Source organism: Athene noctua, chromosome 6, assembly GCF_965140245.1.
Source record: "Athene noctua chromosome 6, bAthNoc1.hap1.1, whole genome shotgun sequence".
NCBI classification, from domain to species: Eukaryota; Metazoa; Chordata; class Aves; order Strigiformes; family Strigidae; genus Athene; species Athene noctua.
In genome coordinates, this window is record NC_134042.1 from 18,486,487 (window position 1) to 18,501,355 (window position 14,869).

The window sequence follows — 14,869 nt, forward strand, 5'->3', positions numbered from 1 at the left end:
TACAGTTTCACATTTAGAGTCTGTATTGCCTTGGCCCAAATAACCAGTTAGAAATTCCTTGCATCCAATTGATTTCTATTAAGCTCATTTTGTTTTGCATATAAAAATTACAAATAGACCTACAGGTAAATAGAACACATAAAACAATTTTGAAGTATTTACCTAACTTGTAATCAATAAATCCTTTGTTTGAACCTCAGATGTATCTAGTGTAAAGTAGCATCTTTAAAAAAGAAACAGTTTCCAACTATTAGTAAGCCAGCTCTGACTGAATGGAGGCTTACACAGGCAATCCCCTCCCCACTTCATGAGGTCCTTGTTCAAGGCCAAAGCCCAAGAGCACCAGCACCTCCCAATTCCCTTTCTCCTTCTGCTAAAACACTTCTTCAGCATCAGAAAGCAAGCAGTTGACACTGGCATAACCATAAATAACCACAAATTCAATGCCATTTCCTAACAAAACAGAATAGCTAAATTCTTCCCCAGAACATGATGCTTACCATTTTATCTCATTACCTTATTCACACAGTTCTTGTGAGACAAACTGTTTCAAGAAAAGAAATACCCATACAGTACACGATGCTCTGAAATACTCCATTTAGATACTAAGACTAATTTCAAGTTCTAACATGCAAACATGAACAGCAAACTATACCAAAAGATTAAAATTGAGTAATCTGGCATAGCAATTTCAGTTCACTTCAACTTCTGAATGCCTGAAAACACAGCACTTGTATTAAGAACAGATGAGCCATCCAAAACTAAATTGCTGCTAAAGTAAAATGAAGCCCTACCAAACAACCACATGGTAAAGTTTTCCACCAAAGAATCAAGACGCAAATAATGTATTTCAGCTCAAACTTCCTGATGAGGAAACAGATGCATATGGAATTTAACAAAGTATAGCAAGCAGTAAAGTCGGTGAAAGGATGTCAACAGATTTTTGCCAGATCCTTTATGGCAGTTCCCATGTTTTTATGTAAAGCATTAATATCTTAAGGTAAGAGCAACAACAACATCTTAAATAAAATCCAGTACCAAATCATCATTAATTTGTGATGTCCATGGAAAACTCTGTGCAGATATTAATTGCATCTCTGAAGATCTTCAGTATCTGAGTTATCAAGTTTCCTGAACATTTTCAAAGGGAGATTTCCAGTCTCCCAGAAAGGAGAAACTGTAGCTGACCCCTTTGCAGTTTTCAAGTAGTTCTGAACCATCATCTGCCTTGCCACAAAACCTTCCCCAAACCACAGATCTGCTTCACTATTAAAAAGCAAATAAGTGCGCAGTTAAGTTCAGTGGATTTTAAATAAATCTACTCCCACTCTCCCCTCATTAACTGATCTTGACTGCAAATTTGCTTTAGATGCTTTAAGAGGTGGCTATTAACTACATAAAGACAAAGTTATTGTGTGTCAAAATGACAGCACCGGTGCTGTTTGTTTAGTGAAACTGGACTTGTCAGTATTGGTAAAATGCAGGGCATTAATGGAATTCTTTTTATTTCTATTTTAAATGGCTTGTGTACTTATGCAACTTTAGTTTACTCTGAAATACTTCACAGGTTGACAGAAAGGATCTAGGCAAAAAACCCCAAACCATTCTGAAGAGTTAAGTATTTAAAAATATGTAAATAGTCTATCAAAAACCATTAAAACAAACCCACCCAAAGCACATATCAGTTATACCACTACAAAACTTCACACCATTTTGGGAAGGGGGCATTTAAAAAGTTCAGATTTACATCTCTTAAAAACACCCAAAGAATAATGAAGATTTGCTTGTGAATACCTTTTTCTGCATAGTTTTACAAATGACCATCAACTTCCAGACCTTCAGAGCTACAGACATCTAGCTTCACGCAATCCTAAATAGTATAATTAATACTGAATTCAATTTAACTCCTGTGTATCTTGGAACCTCACTTGGTAGCAGCCTCAACCACCAGACTGGGCAACTGCTGCTGCAAGGCTACATATCAAAATGAATAAACCACACCCAAAACATTCTCCTTTGTGAAGGAAATGGTATATAATGGAGCTCAAGAGACTGAAGATGAATGGTTTTATCATTAGGAAAAAACAAACTTTTAAAAAAACGACAGACAGAAATAATACATAATCCTCCCTACTTCTGCTGTCAGATATTAGAGCAACTTCTAACCACGCTCTCTACGGAAGTTAAAGGCATACAAATACTACTTGGCTATTTAAACCTTCAGAAGTATCAATCTGAGCTTCTTGTGATCTACTGGTATAAGTCATGAAGAAAGGGCTAGACCAAAAGAACTTCGTGCTTTTTGACCAGCATTGTTATTGCCAAAGGACATATCCCAAAGTCAACCAGAAGCGATTCCTCACAAAATGATTTGCTGAGCTGTAATAAGAACTCATTGTGGAGGAAAGCAAAAATAGTCCTTCGGAGAACACCATTTTTCAGCATAAAGACAGACAACAGAAGTTGCATCCTACTGAAAACACAATACAAGCAAACCAATTTTATTAGTTAATGCTAAAAGCTTGAACAGCATGTTTCAATTTTACTGTTAAGACTGCATTTCTCAGGAATTAAATATTCCGTTTTATTATATAGACAAAATAAGGGAATATTTGTCTCAGCTGAGGAATACCAAAACTGGAAAAAAACCCCCTTGTACCAAATACACCCTAGATTATAGACAATGACAGTTATGCTTTCTCCACTGTAAAATACTTAAGTAAAACAAGAACAAAAAATGTAGAAAGCAATCCTTTCTACTGTAGAATACTAGGATTTCTGCAATACCTGCAATTGCCTTGGATACAGACTGTGAAGCAACGTCAGAAAAGCTGGCCAAAATTACTCTTGTCTTTGAGAGGTGACACTTGCTGCTTCCTTTGACATGCGAAAGTTAATCAGGGTATCTCTTGCAACTTCTCTACCGAAATGATCTTTTCCTGAAGCATATGGCAGAGATTTGGATCATCATGCCTTATTTGGGATGATATATTGATCAAAGCTCATTGTTTTGCACCCTCCAGCTGGAAGGAGCTCGAGGACCTTAAAGCTTAGTTAGAGCTTTTACTTCATCCACTGTCAGTTGTGGGGATCAAGCTCATGCTGCACAGATTTGCCGTAAGACAGAAAAGCCAATCCTACACCTCCCAGTAGCTTCTCAGGCCTAAAATACCAGCTGAACTAATGGATTTGGTAAACTTATTTTCAGTTATTCCACAAGTCTAATCCATACATTTTGATTTTGTCCAGAAAAGAAGCTATACATACAATTGTAGTTCTACTTCAGGAAGATTTGTTCGCAAGCATCAAAAAAGTTGAATTTTCTGTAGTGGAGAAGACATTATTGATTTTCAACATTTTTGTAATGTCTTCTCCTTTCTCTGCTGAAAGGAGGATGAACTCGTAGCCTGTGGGAAGCATTCTGTCTTTCTACAGCAAAGGAAACACATGTTTTTATTTGAGTTATATTTATGTTGTCCCATAGTGGTAAAAACCAGGCTTCTTGCTAGCTTTGCTCAAGGGTAAAATGCTGGTATTAAGACCTGTAAGGGTGCTCAGTGGGCCAGTCAAAATGTCTCAAAGAGACACTAACCAGCATCTTATTTTCCAGAGGAGCTTTTCAGGATAAGCTGTATGAGAACACTAATATGGAGAAGTGCTCAGAAGAATGCTTCCTAAAATGCTAAAAACAAAACAAAACCTACAAGGATGGGTCTCTTTAAAAAGCCAACACACTTCAAAACAGAGGAAGATATGCCACCTTCAGCGGTAAAAAAAATAAAGAAATACAAATAACAAAATAATTAATGCAATAAAACTAGTTTTTAAAAGTTATATCTGATAAGGAAAAAGAAAGGGGAACCTGAAAAGCTCCTCCAATTAAACAACTAAACTTAGCAATTTTCCCCTAGTTAGCCACAACTTACTTCAGAAGAAAGAGAATAAAAGGTCTCCACGGGAAATTAATCTATACTAGAGCACTCTAAATTAATGTCTTGTTCTGGAATACCTTCCTTGAAGAGACCTGTTCTTCATCCAGAATTCAACTAATAGATGAAGACGACCTCACGTTTTCAGCCTTGCTTCAGGGGAATGAATGTGGACATATTTTCCCTTTGCAGGATCTGCAGGCAGCCATAAGAAGAGAAATGAAAGGTAGAGAATTCCTGCAGTGCCAGCCTAGGGAGTTCAAAGAAAAATAAAACTGGTTTTGTTTCAGTGACAAATATGTAACACGCTTGCAAAAGCATCTCCTTTACACTGTGCAGAGCACCCTAAGTACGGGACGTAAAACACTTAAAAGCATGCGATAAGGCAACACTACTTCAGCTGCTTCTGAAACCATTTCCAAAAAGTCCTCTTCACCCCCCCAAACAACCTGAAAACAGAGAAGTGTCTAATCCCATAACAAGATTCCCTCAGCCTGCCTGCAGCCAAAAGGCTAGGGTGGAGGTATGGTCAGGACTCAATTTTCAGTGCCCCAGGCAAACGCTTAACTGATTTCTGCAAATCCTCCATTACCTAACGCGGGGTTGTTAACATGCACGATTCTTTTCCATCACCATAGTAACAAAGCACGTACATTTTAAGGTGCATATGGGGGCTCTTCTAGAGGATGTGTCAAGTGGAATACAGCTAAAACAATATAAGATATTTTAAGCTAGACCCTTTCAGTACAAATACAGAAAGCATAAAAGTACTGTGCTAGAGATCATCACAGGACTGTTTAAGCAGCGGTTACACATCCATTAAAAAGTTTTCTGGAGGCTGAAAGAAGTAGATGATGAAGCAAGATTCAGTCGGGACATTTATGGGCCTTTATGCATAAAACCAGCTGTGTAATAACAGCCTGATTTTAAACATTCTCTCTAACTTCTCCAGGAACCACAGAGCAGAACATAGCAAAAAATTTTAAGAACAATACACTTCACCTACTAATTGCCAAAAAAAAAAAAAAAAAGAGAAGAGGGAAAAAAATGATCTAATTAGAAAAACATATTTACTGATTAAGAAATGACAAGCAACTGGCATTTTCGTTTCAATGAAAGCTTCAAGGACTTTGTATTTACATGCCCAAAGTATGACACCATTCCTGAAGGATACATGAGTGACACCACTGAAACCCAGGCTTAATGTTAATCCATATGTTAGGTGCCTCCACAGCAAATATGCCCATACATTTCAATAGCCTAACTGCCACTAGCATGGGACACACGTATCCCATTGTGGCATGACTTCACATAACAGATGTCATTATCTCCTTAAAAGAACCGAACCAAACGAAAAGCAAGTTCACCATAACACATTTAACATGCCTTCAATTACCTTCTCATACTACACTAGAGAGAGCTTCCAAATCGGGGGCAAAAACCCCAACACCAAAACCCCAATTTTCAGATGAAGATTATGAAAATCATACTTGCAGAAAGAATAGAAGAAACAGCACGCTACGAAGTCTGGATGGAATTACAGCAATATTACAAACATCTGAAATATTCCTGTAGTCAAAAACTGAAGATTGAAGACTAAAACCAGACTAAACTGCAGAAACAAACAAACAAGCCCCAAACAAAACTGTTAGAACATTGCTTTACTTTTAAGTATTAGCATTAATAGATTTTTAATGCTTATTAAAATGCAGTCTTCAACTACACAGCCCCACCTGTGTATGACCAGAAGGTGCAGTTCTCCTTTCTGGCACAGGATGAGCAACAAATGAGACAAGGGACTAAAAAAAGGAAAATGGGCATTTCCTACTATTGAAGGTTTGAGAGCAGAACCCAGGCAATCTGATTATATTCCTGGCTCTGTCACATTATCATAATGATCAAAATTCATACCCCCGGCCACATGGATTATATTTGCACAAACAATCTCAGTTCTCAAGCCTGAAAACTTTCAAGCATTTCATTTTATAACTTTTGTGTTTCCTTCGCACACTCATTATGTACCGCTGGTACCATAATTTCTTCTACAGTTTATTCTTTTTTTCTTAAAGTCTTGCAAAGTTAAAGACAGCAACTCCAAAATTTTTCTGCATTACATCATTAATCAGCACGGATCAGTAGCATTTGAACTACAAGTGGAACTTGTAATGAAATAGATAATTGCTCCCTGAAGAGGGCACAAACATACCTATCCTAAGCCTACTCTACTAGGAAACTCACAATCTATTCTTGGTCCTAAAGCAAGGGAAGAGGAGTGATTAGTAACAGTAACTAGTGCTTAAAAACATACAGCTTTGGTACCTAATGTCAGCCACTTAACATAGATTAATAAAAACACCAGAATTTCCCATCTTAAATGTACAGGCATCAACTCTAAATCCTGAATTAGCTTCTTTACACCCTTTAAAAATGTGTTCCTGTTTGAGACTCAACATATATCAGGCTCAATCACAGGCTTCATATTAGGGCATGCTGTACTGAGATCCAGAGTAAGCATGCCATACACAGAACGAAATACCTAGGGCATAGACTACTCCATCACATCTGAGAGACTGAAAATTTTCTAGGAAGCTGCATAAAAATTCCTAAATCAGAGCAGGCTCTGTACTCCTGCTTTTCACCGCCCTTACTTAATCCTTTCAAAAGGTTAAAAAGAGAGAAATCACTTATGCCCTCAAGGTTTATACCACTTTACCAAAACAGTTCGGCACAATTTCTGAAGGAAAAAAATCCCAGGCAGGAATCCTCGCTGAGAGTTATATCTCACCAGTTCTGGGTTTATTTAGGGAAAGCAGTCAATCTCAGTAACAATTTTTAATAAATCTGACACTAGTCTTCAGTAATTACTTGGTTTCTTAATGAAATTCTTGATGCTTCTTGTTGCTACGCTTGTTTATTTGACTTTACTGAAACTGAAATAAATCAGTTTCATTTTTGCTTTGACAAACTCCAGTTAGTGTTGCAACTCCTGAGAACAAGTCACAGAAAAAGGGTAATTGTCAACAGTTGTCAGATCATCCTGGGGAGGACCTATTTATTTGGTACTGTTTTCTGGAGTTGTCTTTTTTTTTCTTAAAAAAAAAAAAAAAGACAACTCTTCCACACATTTTAATGACACTTGCTCTTGTAAACCATTCAAGCCAAACATCAGCTCAAAGAATTTCTTTAGGGGTTCTGAACAGGTGATTTGTGTGACTCCCCGTAGCAGAAGTACCGATCACAAGACTTCCTCACATAACTAGAATATCACAAACAGCAGTAGTCAAAATTTTCAAACACAAGAATGAATACATCGGGGGGTGGGGGTGGGTGGGGGGTCAGAAGGAACAAAAAAATGTATCTTTATCACCTCATTTTTAATTCGGTTTAGATGTTTCAACAGTACACATTTAGGGAATTCTTATGTAGCACACACATGAAAGATACTTTCTTCTGAATGGAAGTTTGGTGTCAGGCAGCAATACAGAATGAAGCACAGGAACTGCTGAAGTTTCTATGGCCTATTTTCCCTGTTTGAATTGAAGTATTTACTGTCATATGACAGTGACTTCTTAGAGAAAAAATGCTTGTGATCTCCTTGCATATATAGATGCATTTAGCATCAGTATACTGGGTCTTCTAAAATTATTATTATTTATTTTCCCCACCTCATTCGGAGCACTGGGAATTAGGGCCTGCAATTGTGTGTAACAAGTCAGTTATTATTTCAATAGGAGACACATTTATAAACAATTTTATTACTCAAAGCACTTAAATGCACATTTTTTGTCCCTTAGCATATCTAAAGATTTGTTGGTCTTTTTTTTTTTTTTATTCTTTTCTTGCCACATGTAGGAGAAAAGAAGTGAATATAAAGCACTGAATATAAATAAATGAATATATATTCTTATAACAAGCTGGTATCACAGACATCTGCATAAAGTTTAGTAAAGATAAGCTTTTGAAAAGATGTGAAAACACATGCACTTAAGATGTCTGCTTACTTCCTAGAAGTAAGTGCTGATCAATACCACCAGTTTTGGAGAGTGATTCCTATTACAGATCTTTTTCAAGCAGGAGAGATACCATGTTTACCCTTCTACCACATACCATAAAATATGTTACCATATACAACACAATACCACCTCATGTATGAGAAGAACCACATGGAGTGGTGCCAGCCAACAGATTTTACTAGATCATAGGCTGAGCGCTAGCAAAAAAAAAAAAAAAAAAAAATCTTACAGAGTACATGAAAAGTAAGTGTAATGTAAGTATATATTGCTATTGTTTTAAGTCTACAAATGTATGTTAATACTGCACACCAAAAGAGCATCCGGTCTACTTCCTTCCCTCAAAAAACAAGCATCACTGAAGGTCTTTTCTGCTGAATACCAAGACTGGTTAGAAGACTCATCTAACAAAGTATGAGAAAGTATAAAAAAAAATGTTGCAAATCTGTTTACATCTTACTGAATTTTAATTTGGAATATTTGTACCACATTAATCACCAATAATTAAATAAATACTTCACAAGTAGAAGCGCTTTCAGAAAGAGAAATTAGTATTTTCGAGGGAGAGGAAGAAAGAACAAATTTTCTATTTTCAGGGACCATTTAATTTTTGTTTACAACCAATTCCAACCATTTAGTATCAGTGACTGTGCTAGTTAAAATTTGCTTGATTAAATGTTGTTGCACATTAGAACAGAGAAGAAAAAGACAAAGACAGTTCCTTTTTAATATATCCATAAAGAAACTGGGATCCTCAACAACATGGCAACTTCCAGCCATCTTTCAAATTCCTTTAAGGAAACTGCAACATGTTCCAATCGAGAAAGAAGAGGGAGAAAGCAGACATTTAAACATCAGAACAGCAGCACCGTATGCCATATCAGAGTTTTTTGAATCAGAGGAGTAAAAATCCAAAAGACCCAAAATCAGTTCCTCTGTCTCCTTTTTAAACTTGTGTCGATATTCTGAACAGTATTTTTTGTTTCCGGTGTTTGTCATATCCCATCAAGTCATCACCAACGCATACATTTTCTCCAGAAATACACAATGAGTAAATAACAAACAAAAATGCCACTGTTTAGCCAAAAACCCACCAGGAATACCCTCAGCTTTAATCCTCTGACTTCCAATCCTGTCAAGATATATTCTTCTCAAGAAATGTCTCTACTTTTGAAACATACGCTGACGCCCTCACTGTCACTTTAACATTTCAAGAACATTAAATTTTAAATGAAGAAACATGGGAAACACTCGGCATTTTTTAATTCAAATATTATCGCTGGCTCCAGTTATGCCGAAACATCCAGAAAACCTTTTTCTGCAATATCACAGTAATCAAGGAATGTTGCCAAGGTGAACCTTTTTTTAAAAAAATAAAGAAATAATAAACAGAAAACCCCTGACTCCCAAATTATGTAACATGCAAATTCAGTTTCACCTTCAAAATAGTCTGGTGTAACATAAAGCCCAAGAGACAGCAAGAAAGCAGATAGGACTTGAAAAGCCTCCCCAGGACTCTATGAAAAGCCATTCCCCCCCCCCCCCCCCCCCCCCAAATATATCAGAATTGCAATGATTTCATATAATCAACTGGTTTAGAAGACGCTGTCCTTAAAAAGAAAAAATAATCCTTACTCCTTTTTATAAATTCCTCACATTAATGAATTAAGAATTCCAAAGTCTATATATGCCCTAAATAGAATAAAGAAAAGACAGCTGAAAAGTGTTAAAATCCTCCCAGAACTAATAAAACCAAACTAGTTGCCTTTACTTTCTGAGATACGATTTCATGTTCATATTTCAGTATCTGGGCTTGTAATATAAGGAGCTCTGAAGCACAAATGAAGTATAAACAGTATTTTTATAAATACTGAAGGAAGACATGAACATATCAAGTATTTTATTTTAAAAATTTAGCTCAGCTTTACTTTTTCATATCAACACTTGAGGATGTTTATAACATCATAATCTAGAAGCTGCTAACAGACAGCATTAGTACACAATCCATGTTTCTTTAATTTATAATCTCTTGAATTAAATTATCTAGGCAAATGAGTGTAAGATTAGCTGTATCTATGTAGCAAAACAATTAGCATATGACAGTCTGAATCTGTAAAAACACAACACATAAAAGCAACTCTGAATGTCATTCAAGAGCACAAGCATTCGCTGAAAAAGAAAGAGGCCACCTGCAATACAGAGGAAAGTAAACAAGCCAATAAAGCACTGCTCCTACTTTTCAACAGCAGCAACCCAGACTCCATCTTAAGCCTGTCATCATTCATCCCTACTGAATGGGGGCTACATAACATAACAATTATTCGGTTTCACCTAACACTGAAATTCAGTAGCATTTCTAGACAGCAGTAAAATCTACCACCAAAACAGGAATTCGGCACAGTGCTTGCTGACCTGCCTGCTTTGACATTATTATGTCCAGTTGCATGAACAGCAAATTGACCCATGAGTCCACAAATCCTAAATCATAATCCTAAATCCAAAATAATTTAAAAGCTGATCGTATTTGTGAACACCACATTGTGTTAATGCTGACCACGCTGACTGCAAAACACCACTGAGGGGAAAAAAAAAAAATTACCACCTGGAGGTATGAAATACTCTCATTTAACTCATACCCAACTGACAAATGCAGTAACATCATTACAAGAACAATGTAAAAATCACCAATGAAGATTCATCCGTGGCAATCAGAATTTTAGAAGGCTGCCTTCCATATGTTCATGACTGACAAGAAACCTAGTAGTCCTTAATGCAGTTTTTTAATTAATTATTCCCACCACCACTGATAATTTAAAATTAACAACTGAGGTCAAACTCTAGACATCACAAATATTTATATCTTACTCCATAAAATGAAGTTTTATAATCAGAGAATAATGCTCAACTGCCGAAATATTCCCAGTAGCCACAATGACACAAAATGTATTGCAAAGTACCCGTATTCGCCTTTATATGCCAAGAGATTTCTTAATGAATTCAAGGCCACTGATGTCATCAATTATACTGATAAAATTAAACACAAAGAACTCTTAATATATGATAATTTCAATTTGTAGATCTGCCCTATTTTCACAAATGGTTTATTTGGAGTTTCAATCACATTTCCCAATCATTTAACGTGACATGCTTGTGCTATGTGCAAAATCAGCCAGAGAGGAACGACGACTCTGGCCTCACCAAAAATGCCGTCAAAAAAAGCATATGAAACCGAGAAGAGAACTATTTTTCTTCTGATATTCTAATAACCAGAGGGGGGAAAAAAAAAATAATCTATTATTTGAAAAAAACCACTGCTTATAGTGCTTTGTAAGGTTACACACATTTAGCTCTATAACAACACTGAATTAACTCAAACCAAATACTGTATGTGAGCCTTCCTTTCTCATTTTAAGTAAAGACTAGTAATCTTTCAGGTATTCTCTTAGGTTGTGCTAACAACAAAGCCTCCTCCACTCCACGAATGTATAATTAAGGATCACCTTAGTGTGATTTGTTAAGATAATGAAATAGTGTATTCATGAGCTCTGAACATCACCATTTTAACACTGGCAACCACAAAACAGTTACATCAAACAAATACATTGTCTGCTTCAAGGATCCTTCACCATTCAGTTTCATTCGATTTTGTTTTCTAAAATATCTCAAAATATTTAAAATCAAAGTTCATACACTGACCTCTAAACAGTTTATGCCGTATTAAAAACATTTCTCTTATTCTGATATTTCAGAGATCCCTTCAGCCACGGCATAGGGTAAGGGGAAATGACGATAGCTAATCTGCTGTAAAATTCTCGAAGTAAACAGACAAAATTGAGCTGCATTGCTGATTTTATCAATTTAGTTGTCTTCATTGTTACCTGTGCTTTATAATAGGCAACATTTTCAAATGTCTCATTAGAGATGACCGACTTCCTTCTACACTGTGTAGGTATCTTGCAGATGTATTGTTCAATAAGATGTAAACTACCTCAAATGGATTAACGTATTGTCTTGAAAACGCATTCATAATAATGAATTTGATTTTCAGTATTTCGGTTTTGAGTCAGTATTTCTGGAGGGGGAAGCATTTCCACATTTTCTGAATAAAACTCTTCCTTGCTTAAACGTCAGATGGTACAGAGAGAAGGTGCTTCTGCACTAATGCTCCTTTATATAAAAAGGACAAACACGAACCATAAAAGCGACTCCCCCAACCCCCATTTTTACTAACCCCCATGCTCGCAGCCACAAGCCCTCATTCTGCTGCCCTCTCCGACAAACCTGCCGGCCTGGCTGCCTCTCCCTCCCCATGCAGGTCTGAGCTGCGAGGCTGCTGAATGCAGACACTGTACTGCACTGTGAATGGACAGCCAGGTATTTTATGAATGGAGCGGATCACGTGCTCCCAGCACCTCCCCGAGCTGATATTTCCCACATAACTGTGTCAACAAGCAGCGAACAGCACATATTAATACAGCAGGTCCTGGGGCCCTTCCTCCCGCAGCCGATGGCTGCAGGCTGCTCCTCGGCACGGCAGCAGCAGCTCCGGGCACTCCGCAGGGCAGGTTTTGCCGCAGGTCAGCGCTGATGACAGCACTTTTTTTTTTTTTGGTTATTTTTTTTTTTATGAATGGAGATTGTGGTATGCAAATGAGCGCGATTCACAAAAAAGGAAACATGGCGGCGGCCCCGGCTGCCGGCCCCGCGGGCGCCGCAGCGGCTGTCGACCCGCTCCGCGCCGCGCTCAGCGCCGCGGCCGCCAGCGCGGAGCTGCCCGGGCTCCGCTCCTCCGCGGGGCTCCGCTCCCCGCGGGGCTCCGCCTGCGCGGCTCCTGGGGGCCCGAGGCGCCCCGGTTTGGGGGCGCAGGGGGAGGCGCGCAGGCAGGCTTCGCTCCGGGGAAGGCAGCGGAGGGGGAATCCGCCCGGCCCCGCGTCCCGCCAGCCCGGCGGCTCCTCAACACCCCCCCCCCCCCCGCGACCTCCGCCCGCACACAATGGGCGGGACGCTCCCTCCCTCCCTCCCCCCCACCGCCATGGCCGCGCCGGCACCGCATCATTCATAAAACCAGCTCGAGCGGGTCCCCACGGCGCAAACCCTAACGCCAAAGCTCGGGGACTGCAGCCGCCAGCCTCAAACTTCCCAGTCACAGAAAAAGTTTCAAAATACTTCATATTTGGCTTTCAACACCCTCTAGAAGTCGGATATTTTCCGACAAATATTTATCTCCTCCGACCCGAAATGTATTTCAAAGACAGATTACGTGCAGGGGGATGCAGCCGCACACACACATTCTCCCCTGGATTTCCTCCAAACCAGTCACATCAAAAATATTAAGCGATCCTTGAACTGTCCCCTTCCTTTTTTTTTTGGGTGGATGGGTTTGGGTGTTTTTGTTTTTTTGTTTTTTTTTTTTTTTTTTTTTTTAATAAGTCCCAAGTGCTCATTAAAAGGACAAAAAAAAAAAAAAAAAAAAGAGAAGGCTTTAGGGTAGGTTTAAGCTGTATTTACACTGACTGACTCATCCAATTAAAATTCAGGAGCAGTTTCCTGCAGGATGAAGCTCCCACACACTAGTTTCCATGTGAAATATCTACAAGTAATAGGATATTATCAGAGGTGGTACGTGCCGATGCCTCCCTGGGCATTCAAAGCCCATCCCTCCCCCTCCAAGACACCATCCTTACCTGCCCCGTTTCCTACAGGGCTTTAATTAAACCACGCTTTTCTGGCCGCTGGCTCGCAGCCCTTCCGAACCCAGCTCCTTCACAAAGAGGGAGCTTCTGGGCTTCCATGGACGCGAGCAGAAATGCGCAGTACGCGCAGGGGGGGGGCAGGCCACGTCCGTGCGCGGGCAGAGGCCCCGCGGGGCGCAGAGCCGGGGGGACGCGCCGAGCCCTGGCCCCAGCCCGGCGGGGAGGGAGGGGAGGGCAGGGCAGGGAGAGCCGGCGCCGCGGCGAGGGGGGAACGGCCGCTTACTCGTTGTTAGAAGTCGCCGTCTCTTCGCTCATTTTCTCCTCACCGCGATCCGACAGGGAGACGGAGCAGCACCGACGCAGCCAGGGCGCAGCCAGAACTCACCAGAAACTTCACCATTGTTACCCCCCCGGTCTGCCGCCCCCGGCCGGGGCACGGACAGCGCTGTGAAGTGAGGGAGAGGGAGGGGAAAAGGAGGGGGTGAGGGGGGAGAGCGATCTTTATCCTGGAAACACGAAATCCTGTGGTCCGGCGCTGGAGCGTATTTCCCCTGTCTTGAGAGATGATGATGATGGTGAAGGTAGTGGTGGAAACGGCAGCAACAACCACGGGTCTTCTGCTCTTGAGCTGCTCCCAGTTAAAGGGGAACAGAGTGGTGGAGACAAGGGAGGGCTCCCCGCCGCAAGAAGCTGCACCGCACCGTCCTCCCGCTGCAGCTCATCTCCCGCTGCAGCCGCCTTCGCTGCTGCTGCCCTCCTCCTCCTCCTCCTGCTGCTGCTGGCGGTGCTACTCGGCCGCCTCCCGCGCCCAGCCGGGGCAGGCGGTGGCGGCAGAAATTCCTCCAGACACCGGAGCCGCCACAGGCCGGGGCGGGAGCGGGGGGGGAAGGGGGAAAGGGGGGCAGAGCGGCTCGGCTGTGGGCTCTCCCACCCCCCTCCGAAGCGACGCCGAGCACTGCGGAGGGAGGGAGGGAGGACGCGCCGGCCCCGAGGAGAAGGCTGGTGACGGGGGGAGGGAGGCGTTTTAAACCAGAAGGGGGGGGGGGGGACGGGACGGAGGAGAGGGAGGATGCGTCACGGCTGTTTGTGTGCGGAGAGGCGCGGGGAGGGGGGGGGCGGGGGGGAGAGAGGAGCTCCCGGGGCAAGAGAGGAGCCCCGGGACGAGGGGCAGAGGGGGGAGAAACCCCGCGGGGAAGTTCAGCGGCAGCGCTCCCTCCCCGGCAGCAACTCCATTAGC

General features: G+C 40.9%; 1 protein-coding gene across 1 annotated transcript in view; it reads right to left on the reverse strand.

Moving 5' to 3' along the window:
- The window catches only part of SPRED1 (sprouty related EVH1 domain containing 1), a 64,697-nt gene extending 50,090 nt beyond the window's left edge, over window positions 1-14,607 (reverse strand). Inside the window, exon 1 of the mRNA XM_074909793.1 lies at window positions 13,916-14,607. Within this exon, the coding sequence (XP_074765894.1) occupies window positions 13,916-13,947 (32 nt within the window). The 5' untranslated portion in view covers window positions 13,948-14,607. The remainder of the gene's footprint in view (window positions 1-13,915) is intronic.
- Window positions 14,608-14,869: the final 262 nt, after the last annotated feature.